Source organism: Asterias rubens, chromosome 15, assembly GCF_902459465.1.
Source record: "Asterias rubens chromosome 15, eAstRub1.3, whole genome shotgun sequence".
In the NCBI taxonomy this organism is placed as follows: Eukaryota; Metazoa; Echinodermata; class Asteroidea; order Forcipulatida; family Asteriidae; genus Asterias; species Asterias rubens.
In genome coordinates, this window is record NC_047076.1 from 1,620,135 (window position 1) to 1,644,239 (window position 24,105).

The following is a 24,105-nucleotide window of genomic DNA, read 5'->3' on the forward strand; positions in this document are numbered from 1 at the left end:
TTTCATCGTTTTAGGGTGAGTGAAGATACCGTATTAACGTATGATTCGAAATTACCAAGAAATATATACTCATAACTAATTCATTCAAATAAAACAAAAAGGACTTGTTATGATCATGTTAGTCTGGCGCCTTGGGTCCTACTTGCAATATAGTTTAAACACTAGTTGAAGAAACCTGACTGTTTTCGATTTGGGGCACTTCGTTTTTGTTATGGGATTAAACAAGCCTGGAATTTTATCTTTGAAAGGGCAAAGCCGTTTTCGTTTTACAAAGGGCACTTCCATTTGAAAATTTTTTCAAATCTGTGGGAAACTTTCGAAGGGGCACCAAGGCCTCAATGGCTCCCGTGTGGATCTGAAACAAGCCATGGTGTCGACGTGCAATGATCTTAAACGATTCCGGTGCTCACCAGAGTCATTGATAAAACAGCATTGCCATAGAATTGTTTTTATTTTTTTATAAAAGAAAATTTCTGGGTCAATTAATTTTTTGGGGGGGGATTCAATTTCAAAGTTTCAGAGGCATACTATGTACATTGTATTGATGTGAATATAACATGTCATATCTCGGCCCTTTTTTTACACTTTTATCCCTGTTTATGGCAAGACAGCTTTGTTTAGTCTGTACTTGCTTTCTCAGAATGTAATCAACGTTTTCAAAGGCATATGTATTAATGTGAGTATAACATTGTCCTATCTTTGCCTCTGTTCACACTTGTATATGTTTGTGGCAAAACAGCTTAGTCTGTATTTGCATTTCTCAAAATGTAATTAACGTTTTCAAAGGCATATGTATTTATGTGAATATAACATTGTGCTATCTCGGCCTCTTTTTACACAATCATCCCCGCTTATATCAAAACAGCTTAGCCACTTGCTTTTCTCAAAATGTCATTTTCGAGTTGAAAAAGAAGGGATGAAACAGACATGCCACATTTAAAGAGCAAATTAAACTAGGTCGACGTGATAGCGACACATTCTTACACCGTCTGTTCCCTTCTCGGGGAAGATCATCTGATGGGATTAAACCTGTCGAGCGTCCCCACTGATTATCACAGAAATTTACGCTGGGGATTTTTTTGTGTGTGTGAGAAAAAAAAAACACATCCAGGGAGTCTTTTAGATGAAAGATTCGGGATAAAATTGCCGTTAGGATCGGCCGCTCGAGTAATTGGATTGAGAAGTCATGAAGCAATGAACGACATCACGTTGACTCTTAGAAAGGTTGGCTTACCAATATGGTATTTTAAAAAAAATACAAATTTGAGCTCATTTTCCTTTGATTTTGTCCCCTCCTTAAGATACAAGTGCCTATGACCGTAGTGTCAATCCTATCAAGAAACAGACTTTTGAGACTTTTATTCTAATTTATATTCTGAGATATGTCCCTCCACTAGCACTGACTGTAAAGCATTGACCAATTGGATGATTTTTGTTGTAATTATTATAGTGTATGTCTTTTCTTTTGATTTTGTCCCTCCTTCAAATAAAAGTATTTATGATTGTAGTGTCAATCTCCTTAAGAAACTACATTGTTTTGGAGACTGTCATTTTAAAGATTTGTATTTTTAGATATGTCCTTTCACTGGCACTGATTGCATTGGCATTGACCAATTGGATGAATTTTCTCGTCAGTGTCTGTCTACCATTTTAAAAAATAAAATAATGTTAGAAATATTGTAAAAGTCATACTGCGGATTCTTCCTTGCGTGATCAACAAAAAGTTGTTTGTGAGAGACTGCCATTTTACAGATTACTTTTTAGATTATGTCCATCCACTATCACTGATTGCATATTGACCAATTGGATGAGTTTTATTGTGTCTACCTATTGTCAAAACCTTTATAAAATACTATAAGTCTAGGATTATTGTAACTAAAGGGTTCATCCCATATAAATTAATTTTGCATCGGGGATTAAAAAAAAGGTGTTTATCTTTTAACCGATGTGTAATAAACCCTGCACTCAGTACTTTTCCGAGTTCTGGGGGAAAATATTCACAGACAAGTCACTCGGGTGGGAATCCGACCCACGACCTTTGCATTGCTAGAGCATGTTGTCTCACCACTACAGAGCTAGCCCAAAGAGGCAGTTTGAATCCTAGTGTTAGCAGCAGGTATTGCATATATTTATTTATTTATTTATTATTTTTTTGCATCGGGGATAAATAGTACAAATTGTTTCATCCATGTTTGTATCTAATAAAGCTATATATGTCAAGATTCTGATTTTCAGATATCAATTTTTTTTCTTTCTAAGACATCAATTCAATAGTTGCAGGTTAAAGACCCGGTAAAATGAAAGTCAACTGCACTATTTTTGGTTGCCTTTCCCTCAAATTGAATTTATCATAATTTGATTTATATTTTTCGCAGGATGACCAGTACTCATAAAAAACCAATAGTATACGAAAGTAGGCACCCGGCTCAGCCTGCCCAGGTGTGAACGATGTGCCCAGGTGCGAATGATCTGAAAAATGATCATTACACATTCACTTTACGGCTGCATTCAAATTATTGGTTGTAATTTTATCTTGTGACAGTTGACACATTCTTGGCAGTTGGTCTATATGCATCCACTCTGGACTAAAATAACACAGTCGACAATTTCTTGCTTTCGCGCCCAAACTGTTGACTTCAAAGTCCCTATTTTATTGACATGCTTAAGGGGGGAATCCGTCATCACACGCAAATCAATTTCGTTTGGCTAAAGCTGTCAGGCTTGTGTGTTTGTTCTGGGTTGAAAGTGTTACGTAGAGGCCGGCAATTCTGATGTTACCAAACACTGTTATTGCAGCTTTTGACTTAGTCAGAATTGAGAATTATTGCGATCTGCTTCTCTGAGTTTATGGCTATTGAATGAGGTCAGATTCTGTGGTGGTTTAAGGTTTCTGTGATTTGTAGTTTAATTTAATTGTTTGACATGAGAGGCATGAACAAGAATAACAAATTGTATGTGATTGCTGCTGTCTTTTCCTTCCCACTGGCCATGGCCGAATTTCACAGAGCTGCTTAAAGACACTGGGCACTATTGGTAATTGTCAAAGACCAGTCTTCTCACTTGGTGTATATCAACATATGCATAAATTAACAAACCAGTGAAACCCGAGATAACTATGAAAGAAAAAACACCCTTGTCACATGAAGTTGTGTGCTTTTAGATGCTTGATTTCGAGACCTCAAATTCTAAACATGAGGTCTCGAAATCAAATTCGTGGAAAATTACTTCTTTCTCGAAAACTACGTCACTTCAGAGGGAGCCGTTTCTCACAATGTTTTATACTATCAACCTCTCCCCATTACTCTTTACCAAGTGAGGTTTTATGCTGATAATTATTTTGAGTATTACCAATAGTGTCCACTGCCTTTAAGCATAAAAAGTAGCTAAACGCAACAAAATCATGCTCAACCAGAACAAGACTGAGGTTAACAACTAAACAGCCATTCCACTTGTATAATCTGTGCCTTGTATCCTGCTCATTTGCTTAGCAGATAATTGTTAGGCAACAGTTTCTGCTTAAGCAGCTCTATGAAATCGGGCCCTGTTGGACTCTTATCATTTAGAAGTCCGGACCTAAGGCTAGATTTATTCTGTTTTACGGTTGAAAAGACACTCCGCAAGTGAAAGGTTATAGGTTATAATCCCTCCCGGATTGCCTCTGGATGTCTTTCTTCCCTGATCATGTAGTGCCAACCACTTTAAGGTAAAGGACACCCGGTTAGCCTGAAAGAGAGAACCTCATACATATAAATCTAGTTAGGTTATAAAAAGGAAATTAATACTCGGACCTTCCCTTTGGTCATTGCATGTAAATCGAGGTATACAGAACTGAAACAAAGGTAGAAGTTCGCTATACTGCCAGCCGTCGATTTCACCAAACTCTTCCTAACTTAAGATTAATCTTACGACTTAGGACGAGTCCCAACCCTGCACTGTAGCATGCAGACTTTAAGATTAATCCTAAGTAAGGACGAGTTACTCGTCCTAACTCGAGATAGGATTAATCCTAGCGTTTCGTGAAATCGGCTGCAGGTCTTTTATTTAAAGAAACAATAACGACAAATAGTTTTGTTCCGAAATGGTATCTTGCTTTGTATATGTTTGGAGTGAGCTCGGATAATGAAGAGCGTGTAACCCTTTTAAAAACAAGTGATATGTCACAGCTTTTTTTATGACAATGCAGCTATTTACCGTGTGCATTGGCGTCAATGAACCGCCATCTTAAAGTTAACGAAACAGTGAAAACGTAAGTGCAGTATTGACCAATGAACAGCCTCTTTTTGACTTCTGGGCGAGGGCGCCCTACTCACGTGACGTCAAGTGCAAAGGTCTTTACTAAACTTGAAATAAGTAAATTGGTTACAATTCCATGTTTAAAGGTAATTTATGTTTCATGTTGGTTGGATAAATATCTGTGGTTAAAAAACTGTTGTTGTACCACCATGATTCAGGATATCAAATTCAAAAGGTATCATTCCATTGCTGGAAATAATCACCGTATCATCGCGATGCACCTTTACTCGAGTGCACTTCTACCTATACAGACACCTCTGAAATTTCACCCAGTCGTGCTATAATCTAAAACTGTGTACCTAACCGGAAACAATAAGGTATCAACATTAGCTATGGTTAATATCACACGAGTACACTTATAGAATTACCCGTCTACATAGCTTCGATCGCCCACCAAACTGCATAAAAACCATACGAGACCAATGAGTAGTATATTTTAGGTCATCGATTTTCAATTTGAACTGCCCGAGTTGGTGGAACCTGAGTAGACTGTTGTGCTTTTGTCCCAAGTAAATGATCGCTCATTCCTCCTCGAATTAGCAGAGGTGAACGATATCGGTGGCCCCTGTGGGCAGTATGGGTCGGGCTATGATATCGCTGTTTAGCAACTTGCAACAGGAGACTCGGGGAAAAGTTTCTTTTTAAACTTCATGTACACTGAGGGCGGCATTGGTCGGGAGATTAAAAAAGAAAAAGTGGAATTTAGTTGGGGATTTTATATTTTAAATTGAGGTTTGTATCTTTATGTAATTTGTTTAATGTTTTATTGTACATGTATTCAATGTTACCTCGGATCAGCTGAATTCCTCTTTTTGATTCTCATTGTGCCATTGAACTTGAAAAAACGCTGTACAAAACCTTACGAAGTTTGTAGTTTCCTCTTTTTTGTGCAGTTGTATAAACCTACGTTAGCCGGGTATGCAACAATTGCCGTTTTTTTCATGAGCATCTTTGTGATAATAATTCCGCGTTACATTATTTTTCTCTTGCTCAAATGCTATCCCTCCAGTAGTTGGCACACCACAGGTCAATGTTGGTAGCCTTGGCCAGGTAATCAGTAGTTGAAATGCATTATGAAAGTGATATCTACAAACATTTTTTGGGTCTCTTCTTTACATTTTCAGATAGGCCTACCTTTCTCATGATTTTAAAAGCTCGTTTATTAGACCGTGTTAAGATTGACTTGTTTCCCTTTCTGTTTCTTAACCTCTTCCTGAACCCAACAACGGGGTCATCTATTCAATTACGAACACATGTGGGTCACTTTTAAGTGCAGTAACCAAACAAATTACAAACCATGGAAACCTCGGAATTTTAAAAACGAGAACATGTTTTTGTTGTTGGTTTTTCTTGCAAATCGATGATGATGAATCCCTTAAATTGATAAATGGTTAAGTTATGTGGTCTACTCACATGGCAGTTAAAGGTATTACGGCGGTTAAAACATTCAAATAGTATATCATAAAACAAACACAAACGCTTGACAACAGCTTTCCCGCCAAATCGATTGGGCAAAATACGCCCGAAGTTCCTACGTGCTTCAATGCATCATTTTTGAGTTTATAAACTAATGGCACTGACGATGTAGTGCTGATTATTGAGTCGCCACTATTGTGCGCGTGTGTACACCCTGGTGACGGAGCAAAGAAAGCGCGCCAAAAAAATCACCCCACAAAGAAGTTTATATCCGCCCTTCGATTGAATTTTCTGAAATCAGTTTTTTTCTATCGTCTTGTGCTATTTACGTCATTGTGTAAATATTTAACCTATTTAGGAAATTAGAAACTTTGGAAACATTGATGAACTGAGTGGTTTATTTTCGGCACTCTAGCAACTCAAGGTTTCACTGGATCTGACCCATTTTATGGCCAGTGTGACCCAGAATAGTTTGTCAAAATGGCCCATGCGTCTAACTGACGTAGAATCCTAGCTAATTCAATCTTTTAGCCAAAGTTCCGGGCAGCCTGATGACCCAGAAATCGGCCAGGCACCATGGAACATGGAATCCGGGTTAAGAGACGGGAGGTTTTAGTGAAGGGGGCAGACGACTCAGATTGTTCAATACGACTGTAGGTCGACACATTTGGAACCAACTACTTGTTGCCTCGTTTCACTACTGACCGGAGTCACGGTCACTGTGATTCGGATTTGTGGTCACACTTACCCCCAAATACATTTCACAAAGAGTTAGGACTATATAGGACTATAGCCCTAGGAGATGTTAAAATCTTAAGGCCAGTCCTAAGTGAGGACGAGTAACTCGTCATAACTTGAGCTAAGACCATAGTCTTAACCTGTGCTTTTACACCTTTTGGTAATTACTCACAAAAATAATAACCATAAAACTCACGTGGTAGAAACTTTGAGGAACAATGCCCTTCAATGGCATCTGAGAAGTATAGCTGCATGAAATCATAAAATCGAACGGTACAAAAAACAAAGGAATACTTTGCCTTTAAAATCCGGGTACCTGGACGATCGTGTGTCTCCCCTCCCCCATATCAATCTGAGCTTCCATCCCTCATCACCAACTATACAAAGCCAATTGAGTTTGAGCCAATTGAGTTTGGCTACGGCTACAGTTAGCAACATTGATCTGCCGTAGCCGTAGCCCCATCCAATGAAGTCAAACTATTCGGAGCAGTCTCTGACTATAACAGTGTGCGAGCATTTAGACTGATGTGTAAATGTCGACTGCCAGAAAGATACAACCGCCCGATAAAAAAGAGGTCTAGACATTCCAACCAAGTCCTTCAAACACTTGAACCATTTTGAGCCATTTTTTTTAGGCATTGACTCAAAACTTTCGATCGCCTTACAACGAACGGGTGGGTGTTTCGATCGTTGCATTTAGACCGTCCCTGCTCTGATTTTACCCGGTACCGATGTAGACCAAGGATACGCTAACATTTTGTCATTTCTTGAAAATTGTTTACAAACTCATTACAGTGATTTTTTTTCTGTTGTATCATCTTTGTATGGGATTACACTCTTGTCTAGAATCTGATTGGTTGTTATGACCGTAGAGACTGTAGACTAGCCTTGTATTCCACCGCCCGGATCTTCAATGAGTGACATTTTACGGATTAGTCTCAGCTCTGATGTTATGACAGCCGCTTCATTTACCCTTTCCTCCTCTTTCATTAAGAGAATAGTCGGACATACAGCGGCTACGAACAGCGTGCTAAAAGACACTGCATTTCCCCTTCCCATCGATCGATTGTGGCCTCAAAAAATTGCCAACTACTTGTCAAAAAACGAGGTTGAACACAAGCTGGGACTGAATTTGATTTCTGTGTAGCACAAGGGGCCTTGTGTTCTGGGAACATTGTGACGGTTTAACACTTCTTTATCTTTTTATAGCAGTATTTTTTTTCTTTCTCTAAACTAGTTTAAGACAAAATCATCTTAAGTCTTTAGAGGTCGCGCACAAAGATGGCTTATATAGCATCATGTTTTGTCAAAGTCGGAATCGTAGTTCTTTCTACTGCCGTTTTATGGTACGACACGCTAATTCCTGGGAATTTATACTTTCTGTTGAATTCCTTCACACTAAAAAGCGAGTTTAAATCTTAACAATAAAACAACAGTTGGGGCCTTGATATCCCAGGAAAATAAAGGATAATGAACAAAGTTTAGTCCTCTTTCTGAGCATTATTATCAACATTTGGCCAGGTCTGTTCTATAAAAAAAGGGTGACAGCAGTATATCGTACAAACAATATTATTTTAATGTAAACCATGCGATCAAACACCAACGAAATATTTGTAGGTCAAAAATAACAGTAACAAGTTAAAGGCAGTGGACACTATTGGTAATTATTAGCATAAATTATTAGCATAAAACCTTTCTTGGTAACGAGTAATGTGGAAAGGTTGATAGTATAAAACATTGTGAGAAACAGCTCCCTCTGAAGTTTTGGAGAAAGAAGTAATTTTCCACGAATTTGATTTCGAGACCTCAAGTTTAGAACTTGAGGTCCCGAAATCAAGCATCTGAAAAGCACACAACTTCGTGTGACGAGGGTGAGTTTTTCTTTCATTTATCTCGCAACTCCGACGACCGATCGCGCTCAAATTTTCACACGTTTGTTATTTTATGCATATGTTGAGATACACCAATTAGTGACAAGACTGGTCTTTGACAATTACCAATAGTGTCGACTGGCTTTAAGGCCTTTATACATCTCAGGAAACAGGAGAATTAAACAAATACGTCCTCATTCTAAGCAAAGTTAAAAGCGAGACTTCAAATTATTTTGTCAGGTATTGTTTATCAATACAGGGTGTCATCAGCATGATGGAAATGTACAAACACTATTCTTTTAATAAAGTAAACCATGTGATAAAAACAACCCCTAAATGTCAACGAATAAAAACATCTAATTAAACATCGGAGCAAACAGGGATCTTTACGGCAGATCACTGCCGTACAAAACGCCGCCCGCTCCCCCAAGCCCCAGCCATAATTCTCAAATTTTACTACCAATCGTGAACCGACCGGAAAAATACATTTAATGGAATCTCGGATGCATATCTGGTTGGACGCTCATCCTTCCGGGTGGATCGTTTCGGATGGTTTGAAGCCGAATAGAGAGCAGTAAATGAGTGAGTAATGAATTGGAAAAGGGGGGGGGGGGGTTTGCAATTCACCTGTGGGTATGTCAATAACTGCCCGTCTTTCTGTGTCCCCAATCTATATCCTGGTTTGGTTGATAGTTTAGCGTATCATTTTAGGAGCTGCTGTGGCTGGGACCTTAGTTTGATGTTTTTGTTTTTCCCGTATCTTGTTTCTTTTTATTACCGTAAGGAATGGAAGGATAATGGAGTCAATGCGTCTTTTACAACCTTGCTTTCTCTAAACCGCGGCTTATCGAGTTCGTATTGACTCTTTTTGGCGTAGAGCGCCCTCTGTCGTTACCTTGACCACATCAATTAACTTTGAGATGTTTTTTCCACCGGTCACGTCTCACGTGACCTCTGCTGAAACCAATACATTTGGGTGGAAGAGTTGTCTCTAATGTTTGTTTAGAAAAGCACAATTTATCCTTATTACTTTATATTGAAGACTGATGTGCTTTACAATAAAAAAAGAAGTTCTACCTCCACGATTTAAGTAACCCTAAGAAACATAGTCAGAAATTAACAGGTGTCCCTTATTCTCAACCCTAGTCAGCCCGGCCTCTTGCCGGTGAAATCCATCACCCTTGGGCTAAACGCAGACCTATATGTTATTCCTGGTTGTCTCCTCCATGCAGCAAAGCGCGGGGTTTCAATCTTCAAGCGTACCACTATATATAGGCCAGTGTTATTTATACTTCATTATGGTAGAAAGTCGGCAGTGATGAAGAAACCACCGAGGCCTGGTCTGCACGCAACAGCACAGCATGGGTTGGTTGCAATCACTGCCAATTAGTAGACAACATCAGCGACTAGATTTCCTAAACAAAACATTTGCATACAGTCGTGTGTAATTTTTCATATTATTTTTCTCCCCCGTGAGAATGCAAGCAATCATCGAGTACCTTGGAGCTGAAAAAGAGTAGTAGCTACTCAGTTTGACTGATTATACCAATGGGGTACCATGTGATTTACACACGGAGTCGCAACTGGACGAGCAATTACAACATCAGGTGGAAAGAATGAACGGACGTCTTCCGTGGAAGAAGAAGAGAAAATAAAAGCTATTGACTGAGAAGCGAAGTCTGTGCTCTCAACTGTTACCAGGCAACATCCGCTCACACACACACACACACACCCATACGTAGAGGCTGCATTAATCGTTTTCCCGCTCAAAACTGGTGTTTTCTTCGTTTTAACTGGAGGTTTACCCGTTTGCACCGATCGCTTTAACTCCGAAGGAAAGGCACGTTTCGCAAGCTTCATTGCGCCCTGCATTTATCCTCAAATGTTTCCTTAATGTTGGAAACCACTTAAAGACAGCTGAAAATATCGAATCATCTCTAGGCTGAGCGTGCATCAAAATGGCGGTAAGATATTTTCATCTCCGTATTGTTTGAACGATTTTTTTTTGTAGATAAGTATGAAATAACTTTAATAGTGGGTTGTCTCGTGGTAGTAGGGCCAATGGAGGACTGCCGTATGGCGGGTACGTGCTCTTGCAAAGTACAGCTTCATTTACATTTGTTTCACGGCAACGAGCAGAAAGTTTAAAGTGAAATTACCTTGCAATGAAATTTGCCACAGTATTTATTGCTCCACGTACAGTAAAGGTTAGAGTACAAAAAGCACGATATCTATTGTCGGCATGTATGCTATACAAATCTGATACTGATTTAGAAATCACCGGTTCATATTCGCCCTGTTCCCAACTTATCAATGTAATTAATTTTTCTGAGCAGAAACAAACGTGAGCATGCAGACTAGAAGCGTTGGACAATTCATTAACAGCAGTACATTTAATATGATTGTTTAATGGTTAGGATTTGAAACTTATCATTGTTGAGATACAATCTAGTGAGGTTTGCGGTAACACCGTGAACATGTACATTAGTATGAATTCAAACTTCGTATGGTGGAGATTCAATCTAGTAATGTTTGCAGTAACACCATGCAAATGAGTAGGATTTTAAACTTGGCATGGTGGAGATACAATAGGTTTGCTGGAACACCATGTACATGGTATATCTTTATGTGAGTGTGGTGTTCCGAAAAGACACCCTATTTTCCTAAATCTATAGACCCTATCCCTAAACCAACCCTGGTCGTCACTTGTGTGCAAACCACGAGGGGCTATCGGAACATAGGGTTGTTGGAACATGGTTGTCGGAGGACATTGGGTTGCCGGAGCATAGAGTAATCACTGATCTAAACAACCCGACGCGGCGTGGCGACGTTTCGATCAGTCTGCTCCTGGCAGTTTCTCCTCTTTTCCTTCTTGCCCCCTCTTTTCATTCTTGCCCCCTCTTTTCATAAACAATCTTCCACCGAAGATACCTGTCTCTGACAGCCTTCAAAATTATTGTGCGATACCATCGGCGTTTGAAATAAGTGAAACATCAACAATATATATTGCATTTCTTCATGATATTGCTAACTTTGTCATGCGTTATTAACACCCTGTATTGGACTTTACCAACACTGATTAGGGTCGTCTGTTTGAGATCCTGACCCTACTCAATCTGTGTCATTGCTTCCCGTGCATCTTCGACACACTCTCCACAAGGAGCCAGACTTATCTTCAGTCTCGATTTGCTCATATTGATCCAAATCCAAGGGAAACAAGATGACAGTGAATTAAATCCTCCATCATCAGAAGTAGAAAAAGAGAGATACCATTTTCTGATCCATAGATACCTGCTTCTTCTCATCGTAATATCTCGCAACCAATTTACAAGCCCATGTGCATGTAGCCTTGGCCATAGCCTACACGAAGACGTGACCATCATGTTATAACGTTCCGGAGGACGTGAGGCGGCAAGCCATGACAAATTGCACTCTACCTGTGCTCCCACAAGACCAATTTCTCTGTATGTCTTCTTCTCTTTCTCCCGTCTCTGGCTGCTTCATGAAGATGGGAACATTATTCTCAATCTTGGGATAATGTGTGATGAACACATGAAGTGCTAATCCGTGTCTTGAATTTGCCGTTGTCACAGAAAATAGTCACACAATCTTAGTCATGTTCCACTTAAACAGAATGTCTAATTGTGGTTTTCCCCTGTTATAAGCATTGTATACTTAGTACTTTCCCGAATTCTGTGAAAAAAATAAAAACGCATATTGCTCGGGTGGGATTCGAATCCACGGCCTTTGCAGTTCTTGAACAGTGTCTTTCCAACTATACATAGACAACCGAGATTGCCCGGTGGCTAGAGGCAGTTTGATTCGTGTGTTTTAGCACCTGTACCACAACTATCTATTAAACAGGGTTTTGGCAGTAGAATCCAAAACCCCAAAATATTATCTGTATGGTCCCAACCTTCCCCCTCCCCAAACAGACACAGAAGTGGGTCTGATCCAGCAAAATCATGTAAATTTTCACATATTGTACCCTGCAACAGTGCATTACAACATGCTCTTATTTGTACGTGCTTAACAACAATACCAAATTATTAGATAGCTTTTACTGACGCTTGTGCGGCACCTAAATGTAGCCCGAGCCCTAAATGTAGCCCGGACAGGTACATGTTTGGGGCTACATTTAGGTCAGGCTACATTTAGGGCTCGGGCTACATTTAGGTGCCGCACAGACGCTAGATAAAAATCACACATTCATTTTTGCCTTTATATAAAAAGTAGGCCTACTTGATAAGTCTACTCCCGTCCAGCATGTCACGCGTATATACCTGGTTAGATCATTGAGGTATATGAATTGTTTGATTACGTGCTGAAACATTCAAGTGAATTCGATAGGAGAAATAGACTCATGAACAGCTTCATGCTATAGACCTTCATCACGGTGTGGCCATCTTGATTTTAATCCATTCCAACTCATTGTAGCCAAACTGAGGCTGGAAATAATAGTCTGTTGCCATGTTTGCGCAATAAATGTTAGCATTAATTACTGTTATGGAATGCACAAACCAAACGTCTTCATTTGTGATCCATACACACGAAAATAGCTCGCTTGTTTTACATATGTTACTGGCCAAAATGTCATGCCATATACATTGCTTATGACTGGTATTTAGCTGTTGTTTACGACAATTGAGTGGAGTCTTGGCCGGTAATCTGATTTTACTAAGCAAATATGTTATTGCTTAAGCACAATTTTGTTCTTAAGCAGCTCTATGAAATTGGGCCCTGGTCGTTGCCTTGGTGCCCTTGAAATGCTCCGGTAGAAATATATAATTTCCCTATAGGAGAAAATGCCTTGGTGCCCTTGCCCCTTCAAAAAATGTTTTTTTAATAGTTTATAGTTGTCGTCATTGGCCTTTATATCGATTGCCGCTATTTCAGAGCAAAGGTTTAGACAAATAATTCAGCTAATTATCAAATTTTAGTCCTTCATGTGCAGACATAGACAAAGCCCCATAGATGAACCATCGTAATTTACTGCACGTTTTTGTTGCAGATCTATAAATAATGAATGATGAAGTTTCACAATAATATGGTTGGTTGGTTGGTTGATTGGTTTATAATGTCACTGAGCATTGAAGCATGGCAGATATCGGACTAAGGATAGTCAATAATTAGTATTTTAGATGTGTCGTATGGTTTGTTTGTCACATTCTGCAACCTGGGTCAGAGTTAATTATTACTCTTTAAGTGTGTTAACAAATTTTTAACTGCTAAGCGAAGTGCCTTCTTCTTCTTTTTTCAAGTCCATCATTTACTCTTCAAATGTTTGGCCAAGCGAAGTGTGATGTCACAATACAAATCACTATGGGGATACTGACAACTCACGCTATAGATTAATCTTGGTGTTTTGGGAAATCCAGCCCAAGGGCTATTCAGTTTAGTCCCTGCGGTACCTGCTTGCGTAGATGTGTTCTCTATTGTGGTTTGTCTCACATAAAATTGGTATTTCCTTACAAAGCTGTATGGAAATATACACATGTACTGTCCCTGCTTGTGATGTGTTTGTCACGGTCCCTTGATTTCATGACCACAAAGACATTACATTAAAAGCAATAAAACAGTGGTTAGAATTTAAACACATATTTAAGCATAGGTTCTGTACCCGCATTTTTTTCACATGTATGTTACAAACATCTGAGCAAAGATGAAATTCAAAATGATAATTCTGAGTTTTATCCTATTCGTATAAATTGCCAAATAAATAATAATGACAATAATAATATTAATAATAATAATATTTATAATTTAAACGTCTTTAAAAGTAGTATATGCAACACTTGAATGTGTTTAAACTCCACACAGAGTTTTTACACTGACGTCAACTTCCATTCATAGATCTGCGCAATTTGATCCAAAGTACTATGTTCATATAAAACTGTGACCGTAAACTACTTGTCCATAGTAAATAAATTGCAGTTATTGATTGGTATGCACAATGGATTTTTCTCAAACTGTAATTATAATGATAATATTTATTCGGGTAAGACATCCACAAGTTCATGTACACCCCTTAAAAATAATATACGAAAAAACTTCAGCTAAACAACAGTGAGATGCCTGGGAGAGCATACAAAACAAGTGAAAAATGTAACTGTCACCAAAAGGCGTATGTTTCCAACATCCCAGAAAAGCCAGGAAAATATTCATGTAAGAAAGGACCTAAAATAACTTTGTCATTGAGTTCACAATTAATTTACTATTTTTAAAATCAACAATGAATTAGTTTTGTATGAAAATCGATTGGTATATTGTTCATTGTTTATGTAGTTCTAAACAGGTCAAAAACCAACATTACCGAAGTAATTGTTTTACTTCAGTAAAGTACAGTACACAAAAATACACACTGGTAACCCCCAAAACTGCATTCCGATAAACACAATAAATGGGGAAAAGGGCCCTTTTATGTAAATTTATATGTATAAATAATATTATAATTAATATTTTGCCAAGGACCAGCATCAGATCAAAATGTAATTAAATTAATTATTGCTTTTCTGCAACAAACAAATGATTCACTATCCAATTTAATATTTAATACACCCATGGAAAGTCAGTTGAAATAATATAGAAATATTATACGATATGAAAACCCACTTTCATGTATATCCTTCAGATTAACTTCCCCGTCCAAACCAAAGGTCGTCTATTCCTCAAAATTACATTTTAATCACTTCTTACTGCTCCTTTTTCATATTTTGTTTGTCTGTACGAATATCTTCCGACCTTGATAAATATTGGACTCATAATACACAAACCATATGTCTTCACATGTGATCTATAAACAAAAACATCTTGCCATTTCCTTGTGATGAGTTACAATATGCTTTGCGTATTTTGCGCTCAGCCATGTTTTTTGCAGTTCTGCCTTCCAAATCGTCTTGGTTGGTGATTAAAAGATAATTGAATTTTCTCCCCGCAACTGGAGAAACCCAAAGTTAAACTTTTCGCTTGATGTTTCTGGTGATAAAAACCAGACGTATAACTGTTTTTCCCCCTCTACATGGGTGATGTGGGGATACAAATGAGTACCCTAAGACATTGATAAAATGATAAATGATAAATTCGAACATTAAATTGATTAAAACCATTAAGATTTTCATAATCGTGTCTTTTCAAGAAGTCTGCTTCAGGATCTTAAGCATCATCATGTTGCTAATAGTTTCTTGGATAGAGGGCCATTTTGACAGTAAGTATTTAGGAGATGAACAAAAGTGCAAACTATTCCCAAAAGGGCAACATGCACCGTCATTAGTTTGATTGAGAAAACATAATGACGTAAAGTATACATTCTAAGATGTCATGTGGTATTCTTATCATAACAACGTACCTCTAATGACAATTTGTCACTAACGATGAGGGAAAGTTGGAGTAACTGATAATATCATCCAATTCGTAAACCAACAATATAATTGGCAGCAACTTTTTGTTTGCAAATCTTACAGTTTGTTTGAGAAGTGAAGTCAAGCGAAAACGGAGAAAGAAAAACACAACATCCAAGCATGTCCATTGTGCATGATCAGCACAGCATGTCAAAAAAGGGCCTTGCAACACGAGGCAACTTTGACGTGCAACTTGAAGGCAACCAGAAGATGTGAATAAGTCTGAGATACCATACAGATGTTTAGAGTGAAGAAACAAAACTGCACCCAGTTCGTAATAGGAGACTTTCCAACACTAGGTGGCAGCAGACATACCGGGTAAATTTCCATTGTTTACGTAGTTCTGAACATGCGCATAATTCTGAGAACAATGGATTTACCCGGTAAGTCTGCTGCCCTCTATCGTCCCAGAAAGTCTCCCATTGGAAGCAAAGATGTTTTACAAATCTTACACAGTTTTCTTGACAGAAGTGAAGAGAAACCCAATTGCCCATGTATGTCCCAATGCGCATGATCGGCGCGCAAAGGTTTGTGGGTGAAATTCAAGTCCAAGCGACACCGGAACCACTTATAGAACGCCGACTTTGAAGTAATGCGGTAGACAAAATTATAAAACTACCACAGTTACACGTAGGTTGCAGCATGGCGTCCAGCTTGGCAAATGGTAAATTTTTAAGATGGCGTTATAGTGCATGGACTTGTTTTTGTATCTCTTTTATGTTCTGTAGATGGTTATACAGTAGTCTAATGAGGTTGATTTTTTCAGGCAACTTGGATGCAACCATTTGCAGTGCGTGCTGCAGGACCATAAGTCGCATCCCCTTAAGGTGATCCCCTATAGCTGCCGCTTCCCAGGTTGTATCGTAACATGGGTGTGATCCCTGGCTACACGACAGTTAACGGTTGTAAGGCTTCTGACTGGCACCCCCGAACAAAGATGTTGACAAAATAGGGACACCGCCAATACAGGGCTAGATAGCTCAGTTGGTAGAGCGCCGGCACGTTAATCCGGAGGTCGTTGGTTTGAATCCCACTCTATAGTCAATTCTTTGTTGGTTTAACCCCAAAACTCATTTCAAAATTTACCCAGGCAGTTTCCCTTGTGGTTTATATTGATACATGAGCCATTCTTCAAAATTGTCTTACGATTCACAAGACAAAATATGTGCACACTATACAATGTTAAGATAACCTAGAACTGGTTTCCTGTAAACTTTCCCGTGCGACAAGGCCCGATCACTTTAATTGTTACACTCAGCCGGTTTGAGGAGCTCATGTTTTCCTTCTTCCTTTAACTTTTAACCGTGTACTTTATGTAAAGAACAAGAGGAAGGAAACGGTCAATATTAATTTCCGCTATGTTCCTTGTAAAAATACAAACATTGAAATCAACTGAAAAACTTCTAAGTGGTAAGATATCTTCAAAGAGTGTAGCGGCACTTCCTTAGTATACAGTCTTGCCAAACACTTGCCATTCTTTGGCTTATCGTTAAGAGATTGGTAACTCTCTTGACCGCCAATCACCGTACTGCGACAACACGAAGGAACTGTCAAGGGCCCTATCGCCTGCCCACCAGCTCAGGGTGCGCGGAGGGGTTTCTTTCTTTCTCTTCCTCTGGGGAAAAAACAGCAGGAGGACTCACATTATTCTACTTCCTCACTCGGGAGCAGCGCTTCAAGTGGGCAGTTGAGTCTGAACAAGCAAACCGCGCGTTTTCTCGCGGGAATTGTATTTGGACAGACTTGGTGTGTTGTCACAGTGGCTGGTAAATCTAATATCTTGGTTATGATCTTGGAGGCTTGGGGTGTCGGGAGTCTTCCTTTTCATCCCAGCTCGCCTGGAGGGTTACGGAGTTGGCTAATAGTAACAGTATAAAGTTTCTACGTCATTAAGACACTCAAATCCCATAGCTTGGTATTTTATAAACACAAGGAAGAAAATGGTTTTTGAGATATGGTTAACTGTACGCGCTCTAAAGTTTATATTCATCGCGTGATGAAAAGCATTATCTTAAACGGAGAAGATTAAAAACTATACAGATGTGTGCACATACATCAATACAAACATTCTAGTTTGTGCATCCCTGTTGAGACATCTTTGTTTTTTACTTAAAAACCTCCCATAGACTCTGTAGACATTATTCCTCATGGAGTGCCCCAATCTTTAACATTCCCTTGTGTCTCCCTTTTTTGTTTTATTCTCGGTCTCCCTGAAGTAGTGAACATGAAATCAAGAATACAACACATTCATTCGGTGCACACACAAAAACTGTGGAGGCAGCCTCTGCCGTTGGATTTATACGTGTCTCACACGTAGCAGCGCTGTGCACGTTTTTTTTGCGCACGGATTCTTCCTCACCATTCGAATCAAGATACCAAGCTCGAACGGAGATACCATACGTAAATGATTAAAGCTACGCTATGGCGCTAAGAGAACTCACTGGAAACACGGTAGTTCTGTTTGTCTTTTCTGTTTTTCTCTGCAAGTCAACTATTATTAGATACCCCTCTTCTCAAGATGCAAACTGTACTAAAGGCACTGTACACGTTTGGTAATTGTTAAAGACCAGTGTTCCCACTTGGTGTATCCCATAACAAACGTTACTCACTTGGTCATCGAAGTTGCGAGAAAATGATGAAAGAAAAAACACCCTTGTTGGACGTATTTGTGTGCTTTCAGATAGAAATAAAAGCCTTCTAGCTAGAAGTCTTTTAATATTTTTGTGAGAAATTACCTCTTTCTCAAAAACTATGTTACTTCAGAGGGAGCCGTTTCTCACAATGTTTTATACTATCAACAGCTCTCCAACGCTCATTACCAAGTCAGTTTTTTAAGTTAAAAACTTGTTTTGAGTTATTATCAAGCGTTTTCGTGTACCTTCCCTTCAACATACGCTAGTTTCTGTCGTCATACTTTGAGATGTTGTTTCATCTTTCACAATATATTTTATACTCCGATACAGATATTAGTTCTAAAACTGTTTCATAGTCAGTGCGTTTTCACCTTATTAGAATATCAATATAATGATTAAAGCTATGCTATGAAGCTATGATAACTCTCTGAAAACACGGTTGTTTCTTTCTCCAAATGTTGAGGTGTTGCTTAAGCTTTCACAAGATATGTTACAATGACACAGAGTACAAAAATACTGCTCGCTCGACTCTTTTCTTGCTTGCCTCGTTCTCACCATTGCACCAGAACTGCATTGGCTCCCAGTTAAGTTTCGTACAATTTATAAAACTCTTTTATTTTCTCTCAAAGCTCAAACAGGTCAATGTCCTGCTTACTTAATTATCTGAACTTATTCACCATTATTGCCTAACCTGGACTTTACGAGCATCTCAATAGTCTTTGCTTTCAACTACTAGAGCTTCTAGAAAATGATATATGACCACAACAAATGGAAGAAGCCTTCTTCCATTTGTTGTGGTCATATATCATTTTCTTACTTTGCTCAATTTTTGGGGGTAAAAGTCTTCATGTGCATGTTCGCCAGGGTAGTTTTAATACACTGTTTAAAGTCTCTGTTAAAAACCCATTTGTTTGAAGCTGTGTTTTTGTAATCTGCTTACTTAAGTTATATGACTTCTTCTCTTTATGCCCTCTGGCTTTTGCATCAGGCGCTTTAAAAATCTTTTTTAGTATTAATATTATTTATACATGTGTATTATTAGTTCTAAAACTGTTTCACACTAAGTAAAAGTTTCACCCAATTAGCAAACCAAATTTGCTCACAACCACTTGGTGATGTTGACGCAGTAGTGTTATGATCGCTATCCTCCTTTGAGATTTTGTATATAAGACGCTATCAAGGATGAAGGGTTGATCCTCATGAACTAATACGTATCATCTTCGCCCAGGAAGATCTGCCGCTGCTACCTCACCGTAATAACACCATTATCTCATTATTCAATTTTCTTCAGGAGAATCGATCGCTCCTTCTTTCAAACCCTTTTTTTAAGTTACTTGATTTCAATGGGGCGATCTATCAGCACGAGGCCACAGGGTTGAAAGAATATATTTTTCGCATCCTGGTGTTTCGCAAATAGATGTTCTTGGACATGGATGCATTTATTTTAAGATCCTTGTGATCCGCTTTTATGACGAGTAATGACCATTCATATCTTATTTATTTAAAGACACACATCTAAAGTGGTTTATCTGTGTCAATGTTGTCATCATGGGTCGAGAGTGGACCAGGAATAGTACGATATGAGGAATGTCTGTAATAGGTTTGTTTAGGCATATGTCAGTAAAGAGAATCTGTCCAGTCCACACATTCTTAAGCATTATTTGTGTTCTTTCCTATGTCCCTCTGTGCTGAAAGGCAGTAGGCACTATTGGTAATTACTCAAAATAATTATTAGCATGAAACCTTACTTGGTGACACGCAATGCTGTTGGTAGTAGAAAACATTGTGAGAAACGGCTCCCACTGAAGTAACGTAGTTTTCGAGAAAGAAGTAATTTTCGACGAACTTGATTTCGAGACCTCAGAATTAGATTTTAAGGTCAGGAAATCAAGCATCTGAAGCACACAGCTTCGTGTGACAAGGGTCTTTTTTTCTTCCATTAGTTTCTCGCAACTTCGACCACCAATTGAGCTAAAATTTTCACAGGTTTGTTATTTTATGCATGTGTTCAGATAAATAAAGTGAGAAGACTGGTGTTTGACAGTTACCAATAGTGTCCAGTGTCTTTAAAATCTTTCCATAAATTTTGTACAAACAATTCTTACGAAGCACCCCAGTCTTTAGAATTCCCCTATAACGGAGTCCTTTTATTTTCATTTTTTCCCCGTTGTCTCCAAATTGCCTATTTTCTTCGGAGTATTCTATCGTTTTTTTCATTTGAATTTATGCTTAAAATCTTTTCATAACTTTTGTACAAACAATTCTTATGAATCAACCCTAGTCTTTAGAGTGTCCTTATAATGGAGTCTGGTGGTTCTGAAAAGTTCGAATCAATTAGAGATAGTCATTACATGGTGTTACCGCAAACCTTTCAATATCATATTTCCACCATGGAAAGTTTCAAATCCTACTTATAATGGAGTCCTTCTTTGTCTCTTTTTTTGCTATGTCCTTGGTCTCCACATTGTGTAAAAAAAAAAAGTCATCTAGTTTCTTTCTTCCATCAGTCAGGGGTCAGTGATCCAGACCAAGCAATTTTCCTCCGCATCTTGAAAACGTTGTCTCGCTTTCAAGAAAACCTTTTTGAAAATCAGTGATAAAATATTACAACATGTACGTTGTGTGTATACCTTCCTCCATAATATAATAATTTGATAAAACATCTGAAATTATACATAATTCTTGCAATCTTGAAGTACTCTTCGCCTTTAAGACACGCACTGAGACTTAATACACGAGAGAGCATCTGGGTAAGATGCAGAGTAAGAGTGGTCCACCACGATGTGTACTTCCATCTTGGCAACATCCGCATCTCAGATTACGTAGAGCACGTCAGTAAGTTGATGATGAACATTACATAGCGTAATATATATGACATGGGAGGCCCACCAGTGCGATCAGGTTAAAGCAATCACGATCGGTCTCTCGATGAAATAAAAATCAGCGAGGTGGTTTTTTTCTTCACTTTTTGTTTGCCTTGATTTTTTTTTTCGGTTGGGAGATGGGGCTGCGTTTATTTGTTTGGTTGATAACGGACTTAAAACGGTGGCCATAACATAAAAGTTTCTTCTTTTGACCATAAAGTAAAACTACGTTTGATTTGAAGGAAAGTGGTCTTAGAACAAAACTGAAATGTATAAAAAGATAACTTTGAGAGAGACAAAGAAAATTCATTTTTAACAGACCATAATGTAAATCAGCCTTTGTCTTGAAGTAAGATGGCTGTGGGAATCAGAGCTGATGTAACGAAAGAGGAAAGAGGAACAGAGAGATTTTTTTAGTTAGTTAACGGCGCTAATAATGTAAAAACAATCTTGATAACAAGGCCATTAAGTATTACAAAGACAAGATCTAAAATGGGAAATGTCACTTGAGCTAATGTGTGAAGGCTTGCCCGTTTAAAAATTGTGAAATCAACCATCGCGATGTTGTTTCAGCAATGGTGTGTATTTTGTTCCTTAGGGAGGTGACATTTTTTTAAATCTTCTTTCCTCGGGTGCTGATTTCCGTTAGTGAGTCGCTAATGCAATATTTCAACAAAAAAAGAAATAAATAATGCTTCTTATAATCTTTTTAAAGGGAGGGTATACCTATAGATACATAGAAATTAACCGTAAAAACTGTTTAAGATGGTTTAAGTTAGAAGCACTCTGTAGCTGTTGGAAGTGTATAACACTTTTCAGACACAACTCCCTTCAAATTAATATTTCACAATCAGCCAATGTATCTCCTTCCCAGCAATTGTCGATGAATTTTACAAAGGCTACGACTTTAAGGCACCGGCTAAGGCTCTGTCAGTACCAAACGCTTTTAATGCATGCCTTCAATCGTTCGGAGCCACAAAGCCAAAGCCAAAACCTCAAGCCTGATAGTTGTCAGTATCACTAATACAACATGCGTATTTGTTGCACGGCACGTGATTGGTTCTTGACCAATCAAACTTCACAATTTGTACAGAGGTATAACAATTAACGGTATTTGAAAGCAAGGTTGTGTACATACACATTAAATGGTGCACGCTTTACAAATTTTGAGTCAAGGAATAAGACATACAGAATGGCTGACACGTGAATAGTACCCTCAAGCCTCGATTTGGCTGCGTTAATTATGAATTGGAGAGGGATAAACAAAAACAACTGCACTATGTCCAGGTCTATAAAAAATCAGCTCATCTTGCCTTCATCAAAATAAAGGAATCACGGACAAATACACCCATACAAGAAACGGCTTTCCTCTTAATGCGCACAGCTTACCAAAGCCAACCTTTTATTACTCAAAAAAGTGCAGATTTAACTAAACAAAATCGCTAGAGCTATGTTATTTGTCCCTTGTCAACTGTTAGATCCGCGTGTAAATTACATTCTGATATAAGTTACATTGCGTACTACAACGAGAAATGACTCACGCGGATCTGAAGTCCCGATAAGCTATCCATCTTCCTCACTGTTTTGCACTTGGGCTGTTTTGACATATCTTCGGGTTTGATACATAAAATAGACGTATACTTTATGGTTTTAGACGCTTTTAATTGCTTGGTTTTGTTTTGGGTTTAAGGTGTAATGCCTCCTTGGTGTCTTATGGCACGTGTGATTGTGTGGGTGTTTACCTATTAGGTGCTTGTATTAGTTGTATTGTGTTTGTGCTGGTGTGTGTGTTCTAAGTTAGCAATTTGTTTTTCCCTCTTCGCTGTTTTTGCACAGGTGTTTTTACATATCTTCTGGTTTGAGACATAAAATAGACGTCTACTTCATGGTTTTAGGCGCCTCTCACTGCTTGGTTTTGTTTTGTGAATGTTGCAACCTTGCGGTTACTGATAATGTTTGTGCACCGGTGGTTTGTGGGGCCTGCTATTGTTCTACTTTTCCCTTTTTTCATAAGAATTATCTTGTGGGGCCCAGATTGAACAATGAAATACCTTGTTGGGTCCTTTGTTTTGTTTTGTAAAAGTCCCCGCACAAGGGAATAAGCATACTGAGTAGAAACCCACTGTTGGCATTGTGGCCCGCTTCAAGGACCCGGAGGCTTCAGGCTAGAATAGGTTTGATAAATAGTTGTGGTTTGCTTTTCGTGAGCGTAATTAGTAAAGAAACCTAATCTGCGAAGAGTTGTTTTGATGACATTCTGACCCGCTTAATGACACCAGAAGCTTCGGGCTTGTGAAGGTTTTCGATAACAGTATCTGCTCAGCATGATTTAATTAGAACACAGGCACATGATGTTTGTGTCAAGATATCTAGGGAGAAGAAATTTGAATTTATTTTCGTCCCGCTCAAGGGCCCCTGAAGCAGGCTTCTGGGTGTGCAATTTTAGAATCTTGACTTGTTTTTATACGGAAATAACTATATTTAAAACATTTTTTTAGATATCTATAGGGAGAAGAAAGTTGACTTCATTCTCGGCCCACTCAAAGGCCCCTGAAGCACAGGCTTATATGCGTACAATCTTGGAATCTTTGCCAACATGTTCACATAATGTATTGTTATCTTCATTTGGGCCCTCGGTAAACTCAGGCTTTAGAATGTTCGTTGATGAAGTGCAATAAAGTTGAAAAGTGTGTCTCGGTTATTTTGTAACATGTTACTTTGTCCTTTAATAAGAACGAACAGAAGCTTTTTTACTCCAAACTACAATGCCATACAAAATGATCGACTAGACAAAAGGATTATCTTCAAAGATTTCTAAAATTGTCTTTTTCCCTTAGTGGGATCCAGGAAGCTTAATGGATATTCTGAATTAGACAAATGAAATGGGAGGGAT

The 24,105-nt window shown here is 38.5% G+C and overlaps 1 protein-coding gene across 1 annotated transcript in view; it reads left to right on the plus strand.

Annotated features, from left to right (window-relative positions):
• Positions 1 to 9,631: 9,631 nt before the first annotated feature.
• Positions 9,632 to 24,105, plus strand: part of LOC117299997 (corticotropin-releasing factor receptor 2-like) — a 61,615-nt gene continuing 47,141 nt past the window's right edge. Inside the window, exon 1 of the mRNA XM_033783639.1 lies at positions 9,632 to 10,282. Within this exon, the coding sequence (XP_033639530.1) occupies positions 10,277 to 10,282 (6 nt within the window). The 5' untranslated portion in view covers positions 9,632 to 10,276. The remainder of the gene's footprint in view (positions 10,283 to 24,105) is intronic.